The sequence below is a fragment of the Conger conger genome, chromosome 10 (assembly GCF_963514075.1).
Source record: "Conger conger chromosome 10, fConCon1.1, whole genome shotgun sequence".
NCBI classification, from domain to species: Eukaryota; Metazoa; Chordata; class Actinopteri; order Anguilliformes; family Congridae; genus Conger; species Conger conger.
The window spans coordinates 13,775,379-13,803,250 of record NC_083769.1 but is presented as its reverse complement, the minus strand read 5'-3'; the positions used below and the strand labels follow the sequence as shown (position 1 = coordinate 13,803,250).

The 27,872-nt window shown below is 40.4% G+C and overlaps 1 protein-coding gene across 2 annotated transcripts; it reads left to right on the top strand.

Moving 5' to 3' along the window:
- The first annotated feature begins 6 nt into the window (after positions 1-6).
- hoxc4a (homeobox C4a) lies at positions 7-26,854 on the top strand. 2 transcript variants are annotated; one of them, XM_061258377.1, is made up of 4 exons: positions 7-143; positions 14,136-14,185; positions 24,419-25,265; positions 25,815-26,854. In XM_061258377.1, exons 3-4 carry the CDS (start codon positions 24,830-24,832, stop codon positions 26,195-26,197), a joined length of 819 nt encoding a protein of 272 aa, XP_061114361.1. In that variant the 5' UTR covers positions 7-143; positions 14,136-14,185; positions 24,419-24,829; the 3' UTR covers positions 26,198-26,854. The 2 variants fall into 2 exon arrangements, with proteins under 2 accessions (XP_061114361.1, XP_061114362.1); XM_061258378.1 differs by lacking the exons at positions 7-143; positions 14,136-14,185 and having other exon boundaries at positions 24,066-25,265.
- The last annotated feature ends 1,018 nt before the right edge of the window (positions 26,855-27,872 follow it).

Sequence of the window (27,872 nt, the reverse complement as noted above, 5' to 3'; positions counted from 1 at the left end):
ATCATATATAACCTTAACTGTCCAGAATCGCAGCTGCTGGCTTCCCCTTATCTGGAGGACAGAGGGTATAACGGGTGGTTAGTGTGGATTACCTCGCCCCAGCAGTTTTGGACTCGTGCTGGACCCCCAAAACGGCTGTTTCTGTAAGTTCGTAATCTTGTTTCTCGGGCGCTAATGAAATTGATACCTCCCATTGAAACACCCGTGGGGGGTTAATTAATGCTGTTATTTAATAGTTATTTGAAAAAGATTCCAAGGGCCGTGTTCAGTGTTCTGAGTTCTGTGTATGTTCTGGAGTATGACATATCGAACAATAATTTAAGGTTACACAGTTCCAAATCTTATATGGGGCTTAGAAACTGTACGATTAAGAATTCCCAGCGGTTTGTTAGCTGTAGCCTAATTAGCAGTTACTCGTCTAACAGTTTCCCTGCGGGTGATGTTTCCATACTCCAATCCAACTTTTAAAATGTATCTCAGGTATATTCAAGGGTGTCTCTGTGTTTTCGAATTGTATGCTAAGTGTTATTTTTTATAGCCGTGGAGTTGATGAGTATGTTTGCACTTCAAATGTTAATAGTTTTTCAGCTAGTCGAACAGTATCGTTGCCTTCTATACGTCACAAAAAAGTTGTTGTAGATACTGTTGTAGGTACATTAAAAGAAACTGCCACATATACCATGTGAACACTTTAAGGTTAATATTCATGAAAATCACTCCTTATAACATGATGAACCGCAGACACTTAATTATTAATATTGAGTGATGTATTGTGATTTTCAAGAGTAATCATTTTGTACAAATACTCACCAATATTGCTGGAGTCACACTTTTTTTTTCTTATTTTAAGAAGCTAGCTCATCCGCCAGCGCATGATATATATATTGCTTGTTGGTAATAAGTCAAACTGCTGAAATATAATTAAAGAGATAGAGACGTTTCAGGAGGAGTCGTTGAATGTCACAAACAAGAGAGAGGAAATATCACACCTACTAAGGGACTGCAGTTCAATACAGAGTTAAATGTTCAATGTTAAACAATCATGTAATCTCTCTCAGACACTATTAATTTCTAGTTGAATCAACACTGAATATTGTACAGCACTGTAGATTTATAAAGTTAGGTTGCCAAGACTGAAAGTAATACAGGTGTGTCACCTCAACCGCTAAACTGCCACTGTAATGTGCCTGAGAGATGCATAGCAGCCATTTTGCACCAGAACGCCCGCCGTACATCAGCTAAGGTGAGGACCGGGGCCACAGTTATGAATTCTCAGGCCTGGGACAAAATATATTACCCCCCCCCCCCCCCACCCCCAATATACACTCAGTGAGCACTTTATTAGGTATTTATTAGACTTTTTTTTGACGTATTAAGTTTTCTGCTGCTGTAGCCTATCTACTTAGAGGTTTGATGCGTTGTGTGTTCAGAGATGCTCTTCTGCACACGACTGCTGTAATGTGTGGCTATTTATGTTACTGTCCCCTTCCTGTCAGCTTTGACCGGTCTGGCCATTCATCTCTCACATCTCTCATTAACAACGCGCTTCTACATGCAGAACTGGATGTTTTTGTTTTTCGCACCATTCCCTGCAATCTCTAGAGGAAGATCCTAGGAGATCAGCAGTTTCTGAGTTACTCAAACCACCCTGTCTGGCACCAACAATTATTCCATGTTCAAAGCCACTTAGATAACATTTCTTCCACATTCTGACATTTGGTCTGAATCAGCTGAACCTTACATTACATTTACATTTTTGTCATTTGGCAGATGCTTTTAATCCAAAGTGACTTACCTCTTGACCATGTCTGCATGCTTTTATGCATTTAGTTGCTGCCACATGCTTGGCTGATTAAATATTTGCATTGACAAGCTGGTGTACAGATCTACCTAATAAAGTGCTCAGTGAGTGTACTTGGTGACCAATTAAAAATAGTTGCACCCTGTATCCTGGACTCCCCTCAGGCCTTGGCCCAGGGAAAAGTCAACCCCCCCCCCTCCCCCTTACCTGTGGCCCTGGTATGCATGAAGGAATTTAGTGCCCAATTTAAGCAGAAGATTGGATGGAAAAATCTGTTGTAACACAACCTCTTTGAAATAAGTAGGCAAACTACTCAGTACTGCAGTGTCAAACTATTACTGTCCTCACAAATGATTCATATTGGGCCCTAAATCTCTCTCATTATTGACCTGAGGTCTTTCAAGGTAGTTTGGTAGCTTGTGAACAGGTAGGTATGTTGGTAAGGGGGGGAGGGATCATGGACACAGTCTCTTACTTCACAAAAGCCACTGAGAAGCTTAATACCATAATAACTTGGCCATCTAGTTAGTTGTCAGCAAAACCTTAAATGTTATACAATTGAAAGATAAATAAAGACTGTTATATTACCTTCATACTGTATGTCATAAAAGTTTAAATGACAGGAATACTAATCAGTACAAGATTCAAGCTTCACCATCTCTACTGTAACGAGATAGCTAAGCACCAGGCACATTTAAATGAATTAGTGCCAGTTGAGGATCAGTTTTTTTAATTAGCTCATACTGTATGAGGCAAGGATTCTGAGCGGAAAACTTGATGCTTGGTCAGTATTGCCATTCTGTGACATTTTATGAATAAGGATCAGGTTCATACACAGAAATTTGCCTGGCATTAGCTACCTGGATTGCGGTGTGATGTTTTCTTAGAGCTGTCGTTTTATTTTGCAGTTTCATTCATCTATTAAAAACAGACATGTTAAGAAGATGATTGCTGTCATTGTGTTACATACAAGAAGTAGGTCCTGATCCCAGATGCTATAACTGGAACGTCATCAAATAGGGTAATACTGGCTGCTAAATAACAGTGCCATGAGCTAGCTATGGAGTAGTCTTTACAAGGTCTCAACAAGGATTCTGTTAACCCTTGAGATTTTTCAGCATTCACTGCTTTTTTCATCCAGACAGGATATACCGTTTGAAAGCATTAAGACTCCCAGTTCTATCCCTTAACCCTGCATTGCTCCAGGGGAGGATTGTCTTCTGCTTAGTCTAATCAACTGTACGTTGCTCTCGATAAGAGTGTCTGCCAAATGCCAATAATGTAATGTAATGTAATCTGTATAACATATTTTAAAATGCCGGCAAAACAGTTCCCTATTTTGTAACATATGGGGTGATGAAACAAGTGTAGGGGGACCTCACCTTCTCTGCATTTTGGAAATCTTACTACAAGAAATAAGGTAATGTCAGCGTCCTTTTCATGATAAGTGTACAGCAGACCAAATGAATAATAGTTTCTCATTCTGAAAATGTGCTAACTCAGAGAAACGTTTCTAGAATGTCAATTGTTTACTTAGAATTTCTATGAAGGAATTATCATTGTTGTCCGTTTCACCATTGTATACTTCTACAAAAGTACTTGTACATAGAAATGCTATTATCTATGTTTTGTATAGGCTCGCTCGAACATGATAATTACAACTGTAATACAACCGTCTCTGAACAGTATTTGTAATTTAGTTGCAGAGAAAATGTGTTACCCCCATCCCTGTGTAAGAAATTCAGTATAGCGTCAGCTCATCAAAGAACCGAACTACGGGCATGTTATTGAAGTGACACCTTAAAAGCATTTTAGGTGATGACATTACATTTCCAACAGGATATAATTTCTTAGGCTTGCATAAACCAACACATTTCACCTGCATTTCACCTGCATAACGAAACTGTAGAATTTGAATATGCACGGGGAGCCTGTTGCACTTTGGCAAAAACAGTACTTGAGATTTTATGCGGAAAAAAGATGTATGATTTACAACAAAAAAACAAATCGAGGACTTTCTTTGGAGGAATTCCAAGGAATCTCTCGTCTGAGTGAATATTTCTGAGGAACACAGTGAAAACACCGTTGACAACACAATAGAGGGCATTTTCAATGACGTGGCCCAATTTTATAACGGTGAGCATCTAAATACATTCAAAACATTTAATTATTATTCAGTATGCTTATGACTAAGGAGCCATTCTGCTTTTGAATAATAAATAGCATGTGAAATTATGGAATGTGTTTGACTTGTTGATGCGGGTTGGTTATTTGACAAAAATGTTAATCAATGGACCTCAATTAATATCCACTTAGATGGTATTATTGTGATTATTGTACTTATGTTCTATGATCTTCTTGACCTGTTGCTGTCTGAGGATAGTTTGGAACAGAGAGGTAGGGGAGTGTGACAGCCAGGGGAAAGGTCAAAGACATTTTTTCATTATAAAAAGTGTTGTTTAGTTAAGTAAGCAAAATGCAGCATTTTACACCTCATAAGACCTATAATGTAATTTAGTTTGTCCTTTTTCAGTCTCCAAATGTCCTTTTTGGAAAACTGCCCGGAAATAGATTCGAAAAAACAATGCAGAATGCTCATTTTGGGTGGTATTGTCCTCATATCTGAAAGCGGATTTGTCCAGTGTTCTGACTTGGCTCCTTTGTGTTTCTAATCTCACAAGCCACAGCTACAATAATCTGCATCCAGTCAGAATCAGAAAGTATTTTCAGTGAGAAAGAAACTTCCACTTTCACTGTGTTGGAGCTTCTGTAACTTTGTTTCAGTAACATTTGTAGAAGAGTAATTATCTTGGAAAACAAACCTCAAAGGGTTACCTTTCAGAAGAGACCAGAATTATGCCTGTAGTCAAAAAGGTTCAAGAATAGTAACTATTTTATTTTGGGTATGTCATTGTGTCAAGAAAAGGGATACTTAAGGGGTTAACACACATGCCCTTAACATCCAACCACCCCCCCAAATGTGGTATTGGGTAGAACTCTTAGTGCTCCCCCCACCCCCCCCAAAAAAAAATGGAAATGAGGCCTACATCCTTGCCAAAGCACACTTGTTTTTGGAACGGATCCAGGTGCATGTGACCTTGCTGCATTGTGAGTTATTTCAAGACTTGTCTGGTCCTCTGGAGATTCACTCTGTGTAAATATGATGTGGGAGCGAGAAACCTCTTAGAGAAAGAGGCCAGTTTAGCAACTGAATCTCCCACTTTTCAGTTTTAGCCCAAGGGAGATGGACAGTATCGATCAATCAGAGCAAATACATTACATTACATCTTATTTAGCAGATGCTTTTATCCAAAGTGACGTACAAAAAGCGCATACCGAAGGTCATTAGAACAATTACAGAACAGGTCGGATAAGCTACAATTCACAAAGAATCAGTTGTCTACAGCAATGAACATCAAGTCTAGTACACATAGGCCAAGACAGTGAGTAGTAAGTAATAAGGCAAGCAACTACAGAATCAAGATAAATACAAATGCAAAAGTCCTTGGTTAAAATACAAAGTACAACACAAATGAAATGTAAATATAGAACATGATGTACCGAGTTCAACAAGAGAGATAAAGGTTTGCAACAGGTGAGACACAGTAAAATGTCCAGTGAGAGTATACACTCAGTGAGCACTTTATTAGGTATTTAAAAGACTTATTTTTTAGACTTACTGGTCTTCTGCTTGGAGGTTTGCCATGTTTGTGTCTTCAAAGACACTCTTCTGCATACCTCTGTTGTAATGAGTAGTTATTTGCGTTACTGTCACCTTCCTGTCAGCTTCAACCAGTCTGGCCCTTCACCTCTGACCTCTCTCATTAACAACGCATTTTCCTGCAGAACTGCTGCTCACTGAATTTTAGTATTTTTTTTCGCACCAGTCTCTGCAAACTCCAGAGACTGTTCTGTGCGAAAATCATTTTCTGAGATACTCAAACCACCAACAATCATTCCATGGTCAAAGTCGCTTAGATCACATTTATTCCCCATTTTGACATTTGGTCTGAAGAACAGCTGAACCTCTTGACCACGTCTACATGCTTTTATGCATTTAGTTGCTGCCACATGATTGGCTGATTACATATTTGCATTAACAAGCTTGTGTACAGATCTACCTAATAAATTGCTCACTGCGTGTATATGAGTCCAATTGGGACCATATGTACACCGTAAGAGTTGATTTGACACTCAGTATTTTACTGTGTACAGAGGCAGTACACAGGTGATAACAGGTTCACTGTCCCAGTAGAGAGCTGGGTCTTCATTGCAGTATGACTGTTATGTTTTCTTTATTTTTATTATTGTGATGCACTGCCCAACTCGACCCACATACCATGGGAACACAATGGACCATAGACAGGATAGGCAAGGCACTTAATAGGCCAACTAAACTATTCCTAACTTAACACACAAAAAATAATCTATCCCTAACTTGCAAGAAGACAAAAAGGGGTGAGTCTGCCGCAAATAAACTTCCCTACTCTGACCTAAACTCTCAAAAGGTGCTCAAACAAAAAGAGAATGAGCCTGGCCATCTGCCAACCACAAAAAAACACACCAATCACAAGACAAACTGAAAGCAAAACATGCCACAAAACACTTATCTTAAAAGTATAAAATACACAGCGCTCTAAAAAGCTTATTATAAATCATAATAATAATAAATAAACACACAAAATGAGGCGGCATGGATGGTGCAGTGGGTAGCACTGCCGCCTCACAGCAAGGAGGTCCTGGGTTCGAATCCCCGTCGGCCGGGGCCTCTCTGTGTAGAGTTTGCATGTTCTCCCCGTGTCTGCGTGGGTTTCCTCTGGGTACTCCGGTTTCCTCCCATAGTCCAAAGACATGCATGTTAGGCTGATTGGAGAGTCTAAATTGCCTGTAGGTATGAGTGTATGAGTGTGTGAGTGTGTGAGTGTATGAGTGTGTGAGTGTGTGAGTGAGTGTATGGTGTGTGTGCCCTGCGATGGACTGGTGACCTGTCCAGGGTGTATTCCTGCCTTTCACCCAATGTATGCTGGGATAGGCTCCAGCCCCTGTTCAGGATAAGTGGGTTAGGATAATGAACAAATGAATGAATGAACACACAAAATTGCCTTCCTTCAACCCTGCCATGGCTTCCAGTTTTATTGTCTTGGTCAGGTGAACACATCTGCACATAATTGCGAATTAGTAAATTGGCTGCACCTGCCGAATTCAGCCACAGGCAAGCAGATGCTCCAACACAGAGGGACGTAACGTGGCTGTTTAAATGGTAAATGGTAAATGGCAGGGATTTATATCGCGCCTTTATCCAAAGCGCTGTACAATTGATGCTTCTCCATTCACCCATTCACCCATTCATACACACACTCACACACCAACAGCGATTGGCTGCCGTGCAAGGCCCCAACCAGCTCGTCAGGAGCATTTGGGGGTTAGGTGTCTTGCTCAGGGACACTTCGACACAGCCCGGGCGGGGGATTGAACCGGCAACCCTCCGACTGCGAGACGACTGCTCTTACTGCCTGAGCCATGTCGTCTACTCATAGTACAGTCTGTGGTCCTGTGTTGGAGGACAGCAGGACACCATTGTGTGTTTTGGGGAGGTAGATGTGGAGGAGAGAGGGGTTGGACTGGTGTATTGTGGTGGCGGGGCCACCTATAGTCTTGGGGTGCAGGGTAAATGGTTGTTATTTGGTCCAAACGGCTGTGTGAGTATTACTCCCATCAGTTCGGGAGGCCTGCATTATTGACAGCTTTTAAGAGTATGATATGAATGTGTCTACACAGAACTATCTAGGGTGGCCTGTAGTGTAGTGGTTAAGGTAAATGACTGGGACACACAAGGTCGGTGGTTCTAATCCCGGTGTAGCCGCAATAAGATCCGCACAGCCGTTGGGCCCTTGAGCAAGGCCCTTAACCCTGCATTGCTCCAGGGGAGGATTGTCTCCTGCTTAGTCTAATCAACTGTATGTCGCTGTACGTGGATAAGAGCGTCTGCCAAATACCAGTAATGTAATGTAATCTGTAATCAACCAGAAGCCCCCCCCCCAATAAATTGAAAAAAATTGTTTAGTTTTATTTTATTATTTGTTCATTTTGGTAAAAAGATAGGCAGTGAAATGATTAGCACTTTCAATACTTGGTGCACTTTCCCCTGACATGGATAAAAGTCATGCTGATTGAGAATGGTGATCATAGTCACACTGGGGGTACACCACCACCCCCTGAGTAAACTTAACATAACATACCATAACTCAATATAACATGACATAACACAACATAACATAGCATAACATAAAATACCATAACATAACATAACACAACATAATATAGCATAACACAACATAACATAACATAACATAACATAGCATAGCATAGCATAGCATAACATAACATAACATACCATAACACAACATGACACAACATAACATAGCATAACATAACATAACACAGCACAACACAACGCAACATAACAACATAACGTTGATAACAGGTCATTCAGCCCAGCAATGCTTGCCTTTTCCTACCACTAAAGTGTACCTAATGCTTTAGTTCACTCAAACGCTAGATAATATTTTGACAATAACCAGTCTGGTCTTGAAAACCTTGAGACTTCAGATGGTTCAGTCTGCATGAGTGAACTGCTATTCTCTTCAGTTCAAACCAAACATTTCTGGTTGTTTGAAGGCTGGAGATTGGGATGGCCATTCCCAATTAGTAATTTTCTGATTAGTTAATTTTCAGATAACTACTTGCTGGTTGATTTTGAGCTATGCTTGCTACTATATGTGTATAAAACAGATGTGTGCATGCGTGTGTATGTGTGTCCAGTGTATATATGTGTGTGTGTGTGTGTGTGTGTGTGTGTGTGTAGAACATGTTTAGGATGTGGGTGTGAGTGTGTGTGTGTGTGTGTGTGTGTGTGTGTGTGTGTGTGGGCATGTAGAACATGTTTAGGATGTGGGTGTGTGTGTGTGTGTGTGTGTGTGTGTGTGTGCGGGTGTGTTAAAGGTTTACATTGTATGAGCATAAAGGCCTAGGGGAGATATAGTAGCTGCACTAGTACCCTATTACACAGCAAGCTTGTGATGTCATTTCCTGTGGGGCGACAGACCCAGTGTGTAGTTCAGGAAGCCCATTGTGGCTCTCTGGACCATCTGTCTTCCAAGGGCATCACCATGGAGACAGATACAAACACAAAGACACAACACAGGTCACTATCCACACAACAATCTCTTCTCACAATGTTCCTTCTACCGCTGCAACATGGTACACAAACTATGAAAACTGATTATTTCTCACTAATATTTAATATGTTTCTTAGTTACTTCCGTATTAAAGCATAAGAGAGCAACCATGTCAGCTACTGAGAGTGCCTGAAACCCACCCTCATGACTTTCAGAGTTGCTGACCCAACATCCTGTTTGGACAGACATTATGCAGTCACATAAGGACAGAGGCAGAAAAAATATTCATCATATTTATACCCAAGTGAAACAGGAATTCATGGATGACCACTTAAGTAACTGAGTTCCTACTGTTCCTAATGGTGAAACTCAGAAAATAGTTTTTTTTTGAACAATTCTCCCACAATTATAGGTTAGTTTTTTCATATTCTGAGTGTGAGAACAAACATTTTCCCATAGCCTTTTTTGTAGATGTGAGCTAACCATTTGAATGGGCACTGAATACACTCAGTGAGCACTTCATTAGGCATTACACTTATTTTTTAGACTTATTAAGTCTTCTGCTGCTGTAGTCTATCCACTCAGAGTTATGAGGCGTTGTGTGTTCAGAGATGCTCTTCTGCGCACCACTGTTGCAATGCGTCCTTATTTGCATTACTGTCATTCTCCTCAGACCTCTCTCAATAACAAGTCCTTTCTGTCTTCAGAACTGCTGCTCACTGGATGTTTTTTGTTTTTCACACCATTATCTGCAAACTCTAGAGACTCTTGTGTGTGAAAATCCCAGGAGATACTCAAGCAACCCTGTCTGGCACCAACAATCATTCCATGGTCAAAGTCACTTGGATCACATTTTTCCCCATCCTGATGGTTGATGTGAAAATTAACCGATGCTCCTTATCCGTATCTACATGATTGTATGCTGCCACGCTTTTGTAAAATGACAGCCATGAATTTTTTTGTGATAAGGTGAGAGAATACACTTGGAGGTATTTGTGACCATTCCTCCATTAACTTTTCAGAATCATTGAAATCCGTGGGTATGTGCTTATGGACCCCCCCCCCTCCTCAGTTCAGACCATAAGGTTTTTGATGGGATTTAAGTCTGGAGGCTGTGATGGCCATTGCAAAACATGGATGTTGTTTTCACTTAACCATTTCTGTGTGGATTTTGATGTATATTTGGAGTCGTTGGCCAATCTACCTATGACCAAGTCTCAGCTTCCAAGCAGAGACAACTAGCTTTTCTATCAAAATTTCCTGGTACTTTATTGACTTCATTGAACTTAAATAGTGCCTGCATGAATAACCCCCTCGAAATTTAACAGTAAGTATGAAGTGCATTCCACTTCTGCCGTGAAACAAGTTGGTGCGTATGGCCAAAACAATTTTGGTCTCATCTTCCTACCACTCTTTTACAATCATATTACCAATGATGTTAGGCAAACTTCATATGCTTGGTGTGTTGGTATGGATGTGCAATTTTCTGGTTATTTTTGATACTTGGTGACCCCAAGATGCAACCAAGCTATGCAATTCTTAACCAGGGCCTCTGTGGGGTGTTTTTGCATTCATTCCGTTTTTGGCTGTGCAATTTGCAATCACTATGGTAACAGGATATACCGTTTGAAAGTGTTAAAACTCGGTTCTATCTGTGTCTGGTTCTGTCCTGTTGCATAGTACAGGTGTGATCCCCCTCTGTGAGAAAAAAATACAGTATAACTTCAGCTGAACCTAGAACCGGCTAGCGGTATGGTATTGAAGCAGTGACTGAGAAGCGTTTTAGCTAATGTCATTACATTTCCAACGTTGTATAGTCAGTTAGGCTTTCATAAACAACACAGCATTTTTTTTGCCTACGTAACAACACAGTAGCATTCGAAATTCACATGCTGACACTTTAAGGCCGCCCTCTCCGTCTTCCTCACCTTTCGTGGGGACAAAGTGCACTTCCATCCTCTTCATAGCAAGTTTGCAACCATTCCTTATTTCTCAGGGTTTTTTTTTATTGTCCTACAGTGCTAAGTGGTATTTCCAGACTTGTCATGGTCAATTACGACCTCTCTTTAATTAATAGTTCTTTGGCTTTTCCCAGGCTGATGGGTCATGGCAGCTGGCAGTACACGCTTTGGTTTCGCCAAATAGAAATTGCATCACTTTTTCTACATTTCAGGGCACTATATAATGTCTGGCACAAATGACTTCACTTCTTGCAGTCAGCTACAGTGGTGGTGCAAGGACGCTTAAGAATAACTGTGAATAATAATTCACATTTAGAGAAAGGATAGAGGCAGTGACGCAAGCCATCGACAGCACCCTGCAATTGTGACGATAATCAGGGGATATACACTTAGTGAGCACTTTATTAGGTATTTATTACACTTATTGGTCTTCTGCTGCTGTAGCCTATCCACTGAGAGTTATGAAACGTTGTGTGTTCAGAGATGCTCTTCTGCACACCACTGTTGTAATGTGTGGTTATTTATGTTACTGTCCCCTTCCTGTCAGCTTTGACCAGTCTGGCCCTTCTCCTCTGATTTCTCTCATTAACAATGCATTTCTGCTCGCAGAACTGCTGCTCACTGAATGTTTCTTGTTCTTCACACCATTCTCTGTAAACTCTGTAAACTCTTGTGCATGAAAATCCAGGGAGATCAGCGGTTTCTGAGATTTTCCAACCACCTTGTCAGGCACCGACAATCATTCCACGGTCAAAGTCACTTAGATCACATTTCTTCCCCATTCTGAAATTTTGTCGGAAACAGCTGAACCTCTTGACCATGTCTGCATGCTTTTATGCATTTAGTGTCTGCCACATGATTGGCTGATTACATATTTGCATTAACAAGCTGGTTTACAGGTCTACCAAAGAAAGTGAGTATATATTAATGGTACAGCAAGTTAAAATCTGTGTGAAAAATGTTGACATACATTTGGAGCAGGAGGCTCAGCAGAATGATGACAGCTAAGTGTTTATATGCATAGGGTGTGATGGATAACCATCCTAACTTTGTCCATCCCAGGAGTAAAGATTTTTGAAGCATTGGAAGGGGACCCCAATAGTCATTGCAACAGGCATTAGCATAAATAATTAATAATTAATAATTAAATATTTAATTTTTCAGTCCATGAATTTCCTTTGAAGTCTGGGGCCAAATTGCTAGTCTTAAAAATCGCTAGTTTTAATTTAACCTTAAATCTCTGCTCGAGGCAAAGGAGGGAAGACGGGAATCAGCCTGTAGGGGGTGCTGTTTTGCACTATCCACGTTCCCACACACTGGCAGCAAGACACACTGATCGCGTTTACGGAAGCAGCTGTTTTAGTCTCTCCGCCTGGCCTTTGGACACCTTGTCCTCAATCCTGCAGCCTCTAGAGTTCGGCCCTTTTATGACTCAAATTTTAAATGCACTCTACTAGGTCTTGAATTATAATTAGCATGATTATACATACAGTACAGCTCTCAGAGTTCACAGAGTGTGTCCACGCAGACACTTTCATCATTACAGGCAACTGGGGCATGTTTGTGCATACTGATTTTGATGCTACTTTTTGTATCTCGTTATCCAATCAGAATGACAATGAAACTATTTATCTATGGTGAGACAGCTCCCATTCAATATATTTTATAAAATGCGTCTTAATGTCTTTTTAACGATGCAGTGCTTCTATAAAACATTTCTAAACCTAAATAAATATCGCAGCATTAACAGCCCACTGCTGGCCATGCACTCAGGGAAACGTGGGCGTTTTGCCTCCCGGAAAATGTGTGTGAAACAATTTGCTCTACACCTGAACGCGTGTCTTCGTGAAAGAGAACAAAACTAAAGGTTTTATCAAGGAAAGTGAATCTAAATTTATATCTGTAACAACAATCTTGTTCATGTCCTACGCATTATCCAGACTTGGCAGAATAGTATAGTGCAAGCCTGACTACAACTTGGGGGCACACTTGTCCGTCGGACATTCAAAATGTGTGTGTATGCTGAATTACTATATAGCCTACTCACCTGGCTCTCCACACGTGCACGAGCGTTTAATCTCACACATATACGAGCACACTTATACCAACTGCCAAAACAACATTTATGGGAAATAACATGAGAAAGCATCTAAAGTTACTTGCTTGCGACTTTAAATCCAGACGAGATCCCAAACCCATTGGATCCAGCAGACATGCGAATTCGCAACCTAGTCTCACTCCCAGCTCAGACCGAGTGAATTAGCTAAACTGCGTGGCCATATTCAACGTTGGTCTTGAGTTTAGGTTACGCACAAACAGGAAAAATCAAAAGCAGGTTCAAAAATTACCTAGCGTTTATAGTTCTACAACGACTGAATAAAAAAATATTTTTTAGAAGACAGTCGCATTAAATGCAGTCTTGGACAAACTTGTCCTAAAAAAATACGAAACACCGTCAAATGTAAAAAGAAAGCAAATGATTTAACATTTCTTACTGTCATGACATAGGCCTAATCATATATAGCCTATAATATAGCTATATCATACTTATATATTCACACAGGCATATATTCGTATTACAGTCCGCGAATATAAAAACACAACGACAAAAGTAATTATGCAATGAACACTCCCTCTTTTCGTTTAGATTTGCATTACTTGCCCACACATAGATAACATGATCTCTTATAATCAACACGTTGGAATAAGCCGGACGTTTGTCGATTTAAATATTTCTCATGTATTTTCTGTCGGCTATTTATTTATTTCAAGTTGATCAAGTACTAATACCACTCTTGGGTTCAAACGCCGCTTCTCCTCCTGATTTTAACTGTGTTTGGAACACCGTGATTGCAACATAACCAGAGGGATCTTGCAGAAGTTTAGCGGGACTAAAGTGACGTTTAAAATGCACATAATCGCAGCCTGGGGAGAACCATGTGTCCACCCCCTGGACGAATCACATTTGACATTATGACACTAATAGGTATGTTGAAGTATTGTCATGTTAATTGGCAGTTTTTTTTCGGATGTTGCATGTGTAATTGTCTTATACAATCCTCGTTGTAGAAATGCATTTTCTTGTAAACAAACGCAGGGAATCAAATAAATGTAATGCTTTTTCTAAGTGGTTCGGGAAATGTTTTTTTTCTTTCTGACATACTCAAATGCTTCCATCCTTCTCTTTATGAACAGATACACATACGGAGGAAGAAAGCACGGGAAAGGACAGCATGTGTGCTCCAGTAAGTAGCGATACGTTTCTATTATGTTTTTTATTATTATACCTGCATACCTGCGGCCGCCACTGTCTAACTGCCGTGCGGACACAGAGGGCAGTATTTCCTGACAATCGGGCGAAAGCCATAAAACAGCTGCGGAGGTGCTGGCCAGTTGCATTACGTCATAATTCCCTCTCTCCCGACATTTAAAAGGAACCTGTGTAGACGTAGTATGGACACATACTGCGGAAACCCAGAGTATTGGAACTGCTAAAACCGAGACGCTTTTTGGCAGCTCGTGAGCGTGCACGTTGGCTCACTTGGCGTGAAAGCAGCAGTCAAACAGGCATATTCGGGGCGACAGTGGAAGCAGGGCATTTTCTGTGAAGGATAAGGACAGTCTTTTAATATCTGACGTCCCAGAAGTAATCTGTTTTCGTTGCACATGTAAAATTTCTTACAATTTAAATGCAAAAAACTGAACATATGTATATGTGCAGGTCTATATGTTGTGGTTATTTAAATTTAAACAACAAATAACTCAGATGAATTAAGTGGAAATGCTCAAACAAAGATGTTCAAAAACAGAGAGTCTATTGCTGTTGTAGTTTTTAACAGCCACTTTTGACTACTGTTGGCCCACGAGGCCGATAATGAAACTGTGAATGCAATGACGCAAGTGCTGTGACTAGTGTCTTCCAAGCTATAGGTAGTCTACAATTGAATGTACTTATATATACCACCCCAAGGACACGCATTTGTACCTTTATAGAGACTCGTTCATACATTTTTTCTGATAGTGTGCTGTTTAGGGTGACTGGTCAGCTCCCCGCCCACCTGCTAAACCCTAACTTTAGTATATGTTTCATGGCTTTAATGTTTCTCCACATTAATTTCTTTTGAATATGGCGCCACTAGCGAGTGATCAGGCACAGTGATTTCCCAAGTGTGCAGAATATTCGTAGGATCACCACCTTATAAAAACTCATGAAATAGCACCGAATAGCTCAGAGGAAAACTGCCTGACTCTCTCGAAAGTTACTGATTAATATGTACAAGGCAGTGGACAATTACAAAAATTCATATAGGTCATACGACTACATTGCATTAAATACTAACGTGCCAAAAATAAAAATAATTATCACATTGAACAGAGTAGGCTACATTCGTTTAATTAAACGATAGACATCACAAAAATGAAAAAATTAGAACAATTTTTAAAAAACAAGATGGAAATAACCGAATATGCTACCGATAAAATGCTATTTTAAATAAAAACCAAAATACGTAGCCTAATTGATACATATTTTTCTTTATTTTATATTAAAATAATAGTGTCTAAATGTTTTATTTTTTATTCATTAAAATGTAATAAATTCGCAGGGGTCGATTCAACTGAACAGCAAAGCAATAAATTTGACTGGCGAAGAATCGCAATATTGTTATTTTGTATTTTTGGTTTATTCCAGCTTAGGAAAAAAATGTTTAGGCTACAGTGTTGTGGCGAAATTGTAAAACTGTGATGGGTTAACAGTTTTCATGGTTACGAAATCCTGGATGAATAGATGAGCTTCGATTATATTCCAGACCTATTATTTCACGACTCGTTCTGAAAGTCATCAGATGTTTAAAGTGTCCCTGTCGTATCTATACAATAATCGTATAAACTACTTTTATTTAACTTCATCTTACAATTAGGCTAACAGAGAACTACATTCTCTTTCGTAGTGGCATGGAGGCATATCAAGTATTAGCCTATATCCAAATCACAGTAAAATGGTCAGTGTTAAATCTTGGCTTACAGAATCCATACGGTCCCAGTTGGACTTGGGCCGTGTAGCCATGTGACACTTATTAGACAGGTGTTGAATCAATAATATGGGTTGACGTTCTATCTTATCTCACCCATTCCCGAGACAACACTTGTTTCGAAATCTAGTTTGCCGTAGCTTTAAATATTAAATATTTCAGCTGAATATGGAATTAAGGAAGTGAGAACTACATTATGTGGGAAATTAAAGCTGCTCTCCAGGACCCACTCAGAAAGTTCAGCTTCATTCCGTAACGTAGCATGCATAACATCTGCTTACACAACACAAAGTGTTCAGTTAAAAACATGTTGTGTCGTGGTGCTGACGTTTATTTTGCACACTACCCTGTTGCTGTAGCATCAAGGCACACGACACACTACAGATAACCAGGGTCTCTCGGGAGAACAGAGTGCTGCACTACTCCCGGTACACTGTCATCCGAATCCAATTTAGTCATATTTGATCAAATTTCTCATTAGATATGTACGTTCAAACAAAGAGCAGATGGATCGTGATTGGCCAGATCTCATTCGTCGTGGTAGCGGTGGATGGCTTGCGCTAGCAGACACTGCAGAAACGGTAACGGGGCTGTAGTGTTTGGTATGTACGGTCAGCCCCAGAATTATTGGCACCCAGATAACACAGATAACAATGTTGTGTTCACACATACTGTACTTTTATATCCATACACTTACATTCATTTTTCAATGTTTTTTCAGTATTTAAGGAACAATGTTGTGTCATTCCATCACTACCTGTTTCACTCGAGTATAAAAATGAGGTAACAAGCATGCAAAATCCCTTGTCACCATGGGTACAACGAATAAACCAAAGAACTGTCCATTCAAAAGAGTGACAAGACTGCCACAAGCAATGGGTACAACGAATAAACATACCATACAAGTGTCAAATATATGGAATAGTTGCAAACTTGCCATGAAGAGGACGCAAGAGCATGTTGTCCCCACCAACAGTGAAGAAGGTGTTGAGAGAGGTCATAAAGAACCCAAGGAGCAAAGTTTAAGAATTGCAGAGATTGGTTGTGTCTTTACCAGGTCTCAAAACAAACCTTATAATGGCACCTCCATACCACCAAAGTCTTTGGGAGGGTTGCATGAAGAAAGCCTTTACTGTGCACAATAAACAAAAACTAATTTCATTGGAATTATGACTGGAAGAGAGTGCTATGGTCAGATGAGACCAAAATTGGACATTTGGCCATCAACATGTTTGTTGGCAAAGAGGAATTGATGCAAGGAGGATCACCTCATACATACTGTCAAATATGGAGGTGGGTCATTGATGTTTTGGGGATGTTTTGTTACCAGTGGTCCCAGGGCATGGCCTAATGAATTTCACAAAATACCAGGTTTGTCAAAATCCACACAGAAATGGTTAAGTGAAAACAACAACCATGTTCTGCAATGGCCATCTCAGTCTCCAGACTTAAATCCCATCAAAAACCCTGTGGTCTGAACTGAAGAGGGCAGTCAATAAGCACAAACCTAAAGATATCAATGATATTGATACAATGATAGTTAGAACTCCAAACTCTTTAACCTTATCGCAAATGATAGGAAACGACTCACGACTGTCATCTTTGTCAGGGGTGTTTGCACAAGTTTCAACCAGGGGTGCCAATAATTATAAATTCGATTTTTTGGGGGAAAGTTTTTATTTTTTGTTTGTTTTTTTAACAATGTGAGGTTGATTGCATCGAATCGCTGATAAGAAAACGACTTCACACGTTTACGTCAATAACGGTTTTATTTGTATATTTGTGCATTTTTATCTGAGCCCACTGTATGTATTAATGCGCCTGTGCGTCTGGTTGGAGTCCCCCAGCATTAACATGCTGTATTTATAGATTGACTTTGTAATTGCTTTATCTGCTAGCACTGGTGAGATTTTGGCGCCTGGCGGTGTGTGTGTGTGCGCGCACATGCACAAATAAATATATCGGTTCGTATATTGGTACATTAAAACTGACGTAGGGCAGCATCATAGGCGTTAATGTGAAAGGTGTATTAAGGAGTGCCATCTGTATTTAATGCATGGTATGGCTCTGGGAAAGCGGACACATAGCCAGGCGTAGACACACAAATTGTTACTATTTATTATGTTCCTTGTGATTTCTACTGCCAAAAATCTAATGATAATCCATTACCAATACAATTACAATGGAGATTTGTTAATAATTCCCAATGTTCTAGGCATTCATGAACGGGAGTCGCTGAAGGAAAATATTCGTTTTTGTTTATTGGCTGCGAAACCTGGCGAATATCTGTCACTATTTGTCGGTGGGCGATGAACAAAATCAATATGAGATGGAAAGTAACAGGACGCTACAATTGATAAAACGTACATCAATATTGCAAATATGGTTTGAAGGTTGTGTAGCTAAAACAGGCCAATCTGCGTCCTTAACCATAAATTTAGAAGACAGAAGAAGATAGAAGAGACGCAGAACATATCCACTACCTGTGAATTATAACCAAATCAAACTAACTTTAAATGAAGTAAACAATTAACCTGGATCAAACAAACGAACCAACACTCACGACTTTCTGGATGCAGGTTTATAATAGACCCTACTATAGCACAGTTATTGGGTGCATATCACAGTTCTGAATCTGATATGAACTTTCCCTGGGAGTCTCATCCGGTGATCCTGGCTTTACAAATTACCTGCATTTGGCACGACCTGCTGTCGCCGTTCAGTGCGCATTGGAAACACCTGAATTCAATAAAGTGGGACTGCTCCCACATCTTAGAACCGTACAGTTCTGACTGTTTTGAATCATCATGACCCGGTTTACTGTACAGTAGATTCAATCAGTTTACACAATTTCAAATTGGGATTAGTTTGTACGTTAAAAACTAATCAATGTGTCGAGCTGCTTTCAGTTTTACTGGGCCTGACAATTAAGTGAATGTTTCAAAAGAGTGCACACTGCTTGACACTTTAGCATTTTGGTACTTACAGCTTATATTAGTGCGTGCTTTTGTTGTAGGGTTGCCTACCTGCCTTGCTGCAAAGGCGAACAGAAAAGTTGCAACAAATGCAATTGGCGAGAATGTCAAGTAAAAGAGAAACACAAATTTCTTCTGTACTTACATTGCGACTGTGTCGTCTCGCAGATTAAGAAATCGTAACAATGATAGAAAAAGACAAGCGGACTAATCTTTGTAAAATAGTAGAATTTTACTACAAGTTCAGACAGGATTAAATGTAATAATGTGTGTCTGGTCCCTGTGTAAAACAGTCTTGCTGCTGAGTTACAAATAGTCATGCTCAACCATGTACTTGGTCCACTGCAATTATCCATCACCCAGTAAGGGACACATTATTGTAAGTCTTCATAGTCGTAAAGGAGAATGACTTCCCATTCAATGCGGTCCAGTCACGGGGATGTCATGTTTAACATCTGAGGTGTGCTGGGCAATTCCATTGTCATCGTAAAATATTTCGATATAAGCTTCTTTGAGCACATTTCATGGATACCTATTCACTTAAGAAGTCTTCGCTTCCGATTCAAGAACACATTTGACTGTTTGTATGAAAATTTGAAGTCAAAGTTTGACTGCTTTGAGACATTTCTAGTTGTTATTGCAATGTTTTGCTATCTCAAAAAACGGAATTTCATGAAAACATGAAAAACACACCACCGGGATTCAAACATGTCAAATGTTGCATTGCATCCTACTCACCGGGCCAATCGATATGAAATGTCTCGAAACGGTCATGGTGCCAGGGCTACAACTGTGGCAAATGTGTACTGCATCTTGCAGTTTCAATTCCCGCTGTATCATACTTGGACGTATCGCCTATTACCTTATTTGTCCATTATTATTATTATTATTATTATTATTGATGTCTCTCCTACTAAACTGAGCAAATATTTATTGAACTCCACCGTTAATGAGTATATGAGCGAAAATAGCAGCTTTTTATATGTGATTATGCAGAATCATCGCTTTACAGTTTAAGGAACGTCGTGACGTGCCATTTCCTTTCTTTTTCGATGAATTAAACGTAATCATTTTAAGATTAGATTTTCTAAGATAAACTGCATTTACGAGGTTAAATGAGGTATAGATACGCACTATTAAATTCTTGACTTTCAGTTTCAGTAAAACTTGCAGGTAACTACCTCCAATGTCATCTGTCATTTATAATAAGTTAATGACGTGTCTGAATAGCATGTCCGAGTTTGATCCTGGGTCGGGCCCACCATGCCAAAGACGACGAAAACACGAAACCCCAATCCCGTTGGCTTTCCTTGCTGTTTGAATGTGAAAGCAGAATTTCTGGAGAACCAATCTCGCTGCGACTTCATGTGATTGCATTCTTGGTCTGTCCGAGTTCACGAACTGGGTGTCTCCGAGTCAAACATAAATCCCCACAATAAATTCCCATCCTGTTCAGCGATATGGTCGGGAGATAGGAAAGCAGTCTCTGTGTGGTGGGTTTGGGGATATACTTGTAAAACAAACTGTTAGACACATCTATCTACTATCTATCTATCTCTTGATCTATATATCTCTATCTATCTACCTGCCAGGTGGGCATTCACAGTTAGGTGTGGTGGTCCCACCTAAATGAACGACTGGGCCAGGATACACTCTGGCCGACTAATCCTGCCTGGGCACTGTCAACATCTGATCTTCATTCACACACACACACACACACACGCACGCACGCAAGCACACACACAATTTTTAGGATAAAACAGGTTCCTGTTCAAAAGAAAAATCAAGAAAGCTTATTTTAAAATAACCCAACAGGACATCTATCTATCTATATATCTATCTATCAATCACTCTGCACGTGTGTGTGTTTTTTTGTATGTGTGTGTGTTTGCGTGTCCATGTGGGTGTGTGTTTGTGTATGAGTGTGTATTTGAAGGGGAAAAGGGATGGCGAAAGCTTTACAATTTTTCCAACATACAAATGAAACATCAAATTAGTTCGCCTGGGGGCTTCATTTTTCTAGTTCCACATTATAACTAGTTATTGAACTAGGTGCAAGATCTAAAAGCCATTTGTGCGGAGACAGATTTCACTGGCGTTTCCTCATCAATAACTCCTTGGCAGTGAACTATTGGAACGAGTCGAACGCGCGAGGTGAAACGCAGGTCATGCTGTCTAACTAATATTAAAATGCGTCCCAGGCGCTGGGGGAGGCGGGAGGCGGGAGGAAGGGGGTTGGGGGGGTGGGGGGTTTGCGGGGCGGGGGGGCGTTTCAGATCAGTATGGCTCGAAATAAAATCTATTTAGAAACATGCAGTTTTGTTTATTTGTTACCAATTTCTCCGGGCAGATTATTCAACCTATGTTATACCGCACTGTACAAGGAAAAGGAGAAAAAAAAAATAAGGGAAGCAAGAAACAAGGGTGAAATAGATCGTGACCCCTCACATCGAACAAACACAGAAATCGGGCATACAACATTTATATATTAATAAAGGCCACGAAATGCTCAGTTATGGAGACCATTCAGTGGTCAATTTCGTTGTTTTTTTCTTTTTTCTTTTTTTCATTGTCACCGATTAAATAATACATTCTCTCCGCCGCCACTGTGCTTACGGAACACTGCTACTGATAAAGCATCTTCGACCTTTATTTTTGTGACAATGGAAACAAAAACGTGTCATATTGACTGAGAGAAGCGGTAGCCAACGTAATAAGAGGGAAAGGATAATATACAAGGCCTTCTACTTTTGCAATTTAATGGTGATTGGTGAGCGCACGGACACATCACACAAATTAAATGATTCCAAATACTGTGATAAGGAAAAAATAGCTTTAAGGATAAGGTGAATATTAAAGCGCAGGCATGGATCCGTCGTGTAGGCTACATGATTGCGAACAGTAAATAAATAAATAAATAAATAAATAAATAAATAAATAAATAAATAAATAAATATTGTTTGCACATATAATAGTCACGTCCATGCTCCTTTCCTCGTCTCATTTTTTGCAAATGGCAGATTGATAATGCGGACCGTGGGCCCACAGGTTACCGAACGGTCAGTATGATAATGGCGAGCACAATAAACCCCTGGGAACAATAGAAATGTATTTTTCATCTCGACTGTCAGGCGGCTGCTTTGTATCTATCTTGTTTGTGACTGAATATTTATACAATTGGGGCCACTTCAATGGGAGTTTGGATTACACATAATCTGAAAGTGAAAGATTTCTCCTTCCTGTTTTATACACAAATTGTGTATGTGTGTGTGCGTGCGTGCGAGCGTGCGTGTGGGTACGCATACTTGCGTGTAGAATGTTTCTCCAGTTTTTATTCGCTTTGGTATCGACGAACAGATTTGGTCATTGACGTTTCAGCTTCCCTAATTTTGATTGTGCGCGGGAAGGCTAACGAGAGCAGCTACATGTTGGTAAGGCAGTCTCGCGGGAAGGCGTCTTGCGGTGTAATTTATGTGCCTGACACTAACTGTTTGCAGAGTTGCTCAAATAGGCGATGACAGTTTTCTGAACGTATTGCGAAAGGTCGAGGTTGGTGCATATTGGGTTGAGCTGGAAGTTGTCCTGTTGATGCCTGATGTATTTCATTTAAAACCTACCTATTTGCATTTATATAATCACGCACCCATTCTACGCGTCAGTACTTTGCACTGGAAGATAACGGAAAATGGAAGCAAATATATCACTTTTCATTTGGGTGGTTGAACAAATGGATATATGTGTCTACACGGATACCTTAAATGGATTTATGTCATACTAAAATTTGAAATGAATAATTGAGATACAGGTCTATAGCTCAAACAATACGTTTTCTCATGCTGAACTATAGGTTATAGAACACACTTCAGCGAGGCAATAGTGTCGAAATAATTTCAGAGGTTTATATGTATATAGTCGTAGGCCTATTATTAAACAGTATATATATATATACTGTTTAATAATAGGCCTACGACACCATTACATTATCTTCCCATTTGAACCAATTAATCTGAGTGATTCTTAGTTCTTTGTCATTGTTTGTGATAGGAAGAGGGCTGAGGTTAAATTGGTGTCATTGCCTTTCTAGGATATTGTTAAGTTTTAAGGCCCGCTGTAAAATGTGTTTCAGGAATTACCCTGAAACACCATATGGGGCTATAAATGGTAGCTACAGCGTGCAATTATTTTCTGTCGTGTCCTTGTACCGTCATAACCATCCTTCACTCTGTTTGCATTTGTGTAATTGCTTTTACCTGCAGATTCCAGTGAACCCGCTCTCTCCAACAGTCGTCTATATGAACCCTGTAGAACCGAATTTGTGTGAACACCAAACAATCGCAAATTAGTCTCTACAGGAATACATGGGCGATTCCGAACCCTCTCAGGTTTACAAATTGTTGTGGACGTCATCTCATTTAATTCCATTGCTACCTTTCATTCTGTTTATACCTGTATCAATGCATGTGAGTTTCACAGAAAGCAGGAAGCCCAGTTTACTTTCTGAAAATGTTGCCACAGTGCCCAACGATAAATCGTTGTCAATGACAACAGATTTGCTCACGAACAGGGCGAGCAGGGCGAGTGGTTGTGTAACGTCGAGAAATAAAACACCAGGTATCTTTTCAGTCGTTTTGTTTCCAGCTGTTTACACGTCGACAAACAGCCGAAAACACCCTTCTAAAAGCACTCTACATGACACCTGTTTACACATTTATATTCTTACATGGGCAAAACATGACCTGTTTACACAGTTATAGTCTTACATGAGGAAGGTATTCGAATAATTGAGCATCCATCCGTTTACTCTACCATACTATTAACATGATTGACATTATTATTATTATTATTATTATTATTATTATTATTATTAACAATAACGAATATGCTGGGGGAGAAAGTACCTATGCCGTTTGTGACGTTGTAACCTGTAGAGAAGCTTGCCCTGCCTTGGCTCTGTGTGATGTGCAGAACTTCTGAAGCAGCTTGCCCGCCCCTCTTCCCTGTACTCTCGCATGGCCAAATTCAATCTAGTCGCAAATTGGTGTTGCCTGAACTTTGATCCGTTTGTTAGGTGACTCTTGTGACAGCATACGCAGTGTAGCATAATGTCTAAGGACGTGGGCTCATAACTTCAATATTGTTCCCAGGCGCGCCACTGCCATTGTAGCCTAGAGCAAATGACCTACCCTGGATTACTTCAGCAAATATTCACCTATATAAATGGACTGTACTGTATGTAAAGAATGCAAACTGTGTGCGTTACTGTGGATAATAGCATCAGCCAAATGGAAAAAGCATTTTGTGCAAACAACGTAAAAGCACTTGAGCAAGACTGTACTTCAGTGTTTGTTTTTTACCACTGAAAACGAACATTATCATCATCATGATCATCGCAGTTTATTAACTCGTGTTAGATGATTACTCATAACTGATATGTGCACTTAAAAAGTCAGTCTTGTTCCTTTTTTTCCAACAGTCTCCAGACCTGAGTTACCTGCACCTTCCCTAGCCGAGCATGCGCATTGGTCCGCCTGTCCCTTGCAGCAGTCCAAACCTGGATCACCTTGCACCCATTATGGCTAATATATTCCTGGATCATTATCTTAACCCAATTACCAAAGTGTCTGTGTTCCACTTTCACAGGACATACACGCGCGCGCGCGCGCGCAGGCCTATGCACACACTTGCATACAATTACGCTCGCCGTGGCGAAAAGACAGGGTACGTTCGGATCCTGGTTCCTTATCCGGGGACTCCCTCTAACGCCGCGATTGGGCCGCTGCATCACGTGGTTAAAGTAACTTTACAGGGTCGCTCGCTAGTAGGAGGGCTTTATGGAGCAGAAAAACGACAAAGCTAGAAAAATTATTTTCCACTCCAGAAATTAATGATCATGAGCTCGTATTTGATGGACTCTAACTACATCGATCCGAAATTTCCTCCATGCGAGGAATATTCGCAAAATAGCTACATCCCAGACCACAGCCCCGAATATTACAGCCGCACGAGGGACAGCGGCTACCAGCATCATCACCAGGAGTTGTATCCTCCGCGAGCGACATACCAGGAGCGCCAATATAACTGTGCAAGCATCCCCGAGCCTGACACCCAACGAGGGCATGGGCTACCCCACTCTGGGCACCTGCTTGCGGGGAAAGGGCAGCCAGCGCCGTGTGAGCCCCCACCACTACCCACTTCCCCCTCCACCCCTTCGACCGCGTCCTCCACCTGCAACCAGGCTGCTCCGGAGCTTCCAAACAGCACAGCCTCCGCCAAGCAGCCCGTCGTGTACCCCTGGATGAAGAAAATTCACGTCAGCACCGGTAGGTAACTTGTGTGTCTGTCTTCCTTACTCTCCTGCTCTCTCCCTCTTTTCTGCCCCCGTCTCCCCCTCTCTCTCTCTCTTTATTTTGCCCACATCTCCAAAACCAGCCCCTGCTACGATAGGAGAGATGCCTTTGGAATGGCACAATTGAGGCGGATTTACGACTCGGCATTGGTAATTACACCCACCATAAATTTTATAGCCGCGCTATACTCTGGGCAGCCGTATAGCCATGTGGCTTTTCTGTTATGTATGCGTGTGTGAGAGGAGAGAGAGAGACGGAGACAGGATAGGGAAAAAAATCTCAGCTTTGTAATGTTGCATAAATAATTCAGCGACTCTTTCAGTGCGAATGCGATCCTCATTAGGGACAGTTAAGCACGCGATTATTAGGCTTTTAAGATGTATTAAACACTATATACCACCACCTCTATTTGGCTTTATTTATTACCCCCTTAATATCACAATGCACACCACTCTTATGTACTCCCTCCTTCACTCCTTACCCCTTCTTTTTCCCCTTCTCTTTCCTTCTCCCCTTTTCCAGTGAACCCCAATTACAATGGAGCGGATCAAAAGCGGTCTCGGACTGCTTACACACGCCAGCAGGTCTTAGAATTGGAGAAGGAATTCCACTATAACCGCTACCTAACTCGGCGAAGACGCATCGAGATCGCTCATTCCTTGGTACTCTCCGAACGACAGATCAAAATTTGGTTTCAGAACCGCAGGATGAAATGGAAAAAAGACCATAGGTTACCAAACACCAAAGTAAGATCTTCATCCAGCACGGGCGCCTCCACCGGGTCCAACACAACATCATCAGCCGGCGCTGTGGCGGCAACCGCGGCTGCAAACACCATCGCAGCTTCCGATGAACTCTCCCGGATGTCTGGAGCCGAGCGTGGCGAGGATATTACAAGGTTATAAGACATAACTTTCAAGAGAAGGAGGGGGAAAGACTGGTTATTTATAGAATATAATATATTTTGGTTCTTCGTAGATTTCTTGTGCGTAAAGAAAGAAAGAAAAAGCAAACACAAACAAAAAGGTCTTCCTTTAAGTCCACAGTTATATAAAATGCATGTTATATAGCATGGATTATCGCGAATACCTATGGATTGTTTTTACGCTACACAGGGTTTAATTTATTGGACATTGGAAATAAGAGAATGATTTTTTGAGGAAAAATGTTTCGGATAAAGGAAAAAGAATGGCGTTTTTCTCCAAATGTTTTGTGGACTACTCGTTGGCCCACTCGCCTAGGTTAAATGCACAATTGTTTTATTTATTTAGCGAACCAGACTGAAGAGACATTCCTTTTTTCTATGTGAAAACGGCCAGAACATATCTGGGAAGGCACTGACCTTGAACGTTTTTGTTGATCTGAAATTATAAAAAAAAAATTGCTGTGATTTATTTGGCGTAACTGAAAAATTAATATTTTAAATTAAGATTTAGTTTGTGGTGATAACGTTGTGTTTTTAGGCTGATTTAAGCAGATCAATGTGAAATGCAATAAATGAAGTTTAGTGTATTTGTGATAATCATAGTGCTCAATAAAACAGTGAGTGTCCATTAGTTTTATACACGTTTGGGTGCGTTTCATTCCCTTGCACTCTGGCTCCTATCTCTGACGAGTTTACATATTTTATAACCCTAAGCGGTACACTAGATCTCGCTCGTGTGGCATTTGCAGGCGTGGAAATCCAAAACAAGTATTAAGAACGTGGTGCTGAAATAATCTCTCAATCATTTTTTCAGCCATTGTGTTTCTGAAAATGTAAATAAAGGCCTACTCCTGTGTATATAATCAATAATCAATTATTTAACGTTCTCGCTCCCTCTTCCACCGCCTCTAAAATGTAAATACGAGGTATTTTGAAGATAGCATATTTGTATATTTGTTCAATCAGTTATCAGTTCGATTCAGTTTCTCTTTTAGGATTTGCGTCGTTTGGCGTGCTGCAAGGAACAGACCTTTCTCTCACTCTGTTACACATAATCCACAAGAAATCATGTCTACAATCCTCGAGTTGCTTCGTTGTAATTAGCCTATGCATCAGTTCTTCAGTTTTCAAGCCTGGCACGGCCCTTTTCAGTGAGAGCCCTCGTTGGTCTCGACCAAAGAAGGCCGCTTCCTGCTTTGTCTAAGTTAGCTGAAATGTTATTTAAATAACAGACTACAAACAAACGCTGAGTGCAAACTGTTTTCTTAGCTAAAGATACCTCACTAACTTTTCACACACCGTATAACGGTGAAAGTGGACAATATTTATTATTTATTTTCTCAATATATAATGGATAGCCCATTTCTATCACCCCCGCCCCCATATGTTTTTATTCCTTATATTAATTTCCAAATACTCACAATACTTAATTAATATTTGAAAACGTACAGATCGAGTAGACATTTTCTTTTCTTTTTTGCTACGTTTCATGTATAATTGCATAATGCTGCCATTTAATGTATTCGAACACGAATGACGTACGTATTTGTCACTAGTCTATGGATAGCTCAAACAAATTAGTTCGGCTGCAGTTGATATTTGTTTATTGATTGCAAAGAAATTGCTCAGTAGTTAATAACCTTACTGAAGCTTAT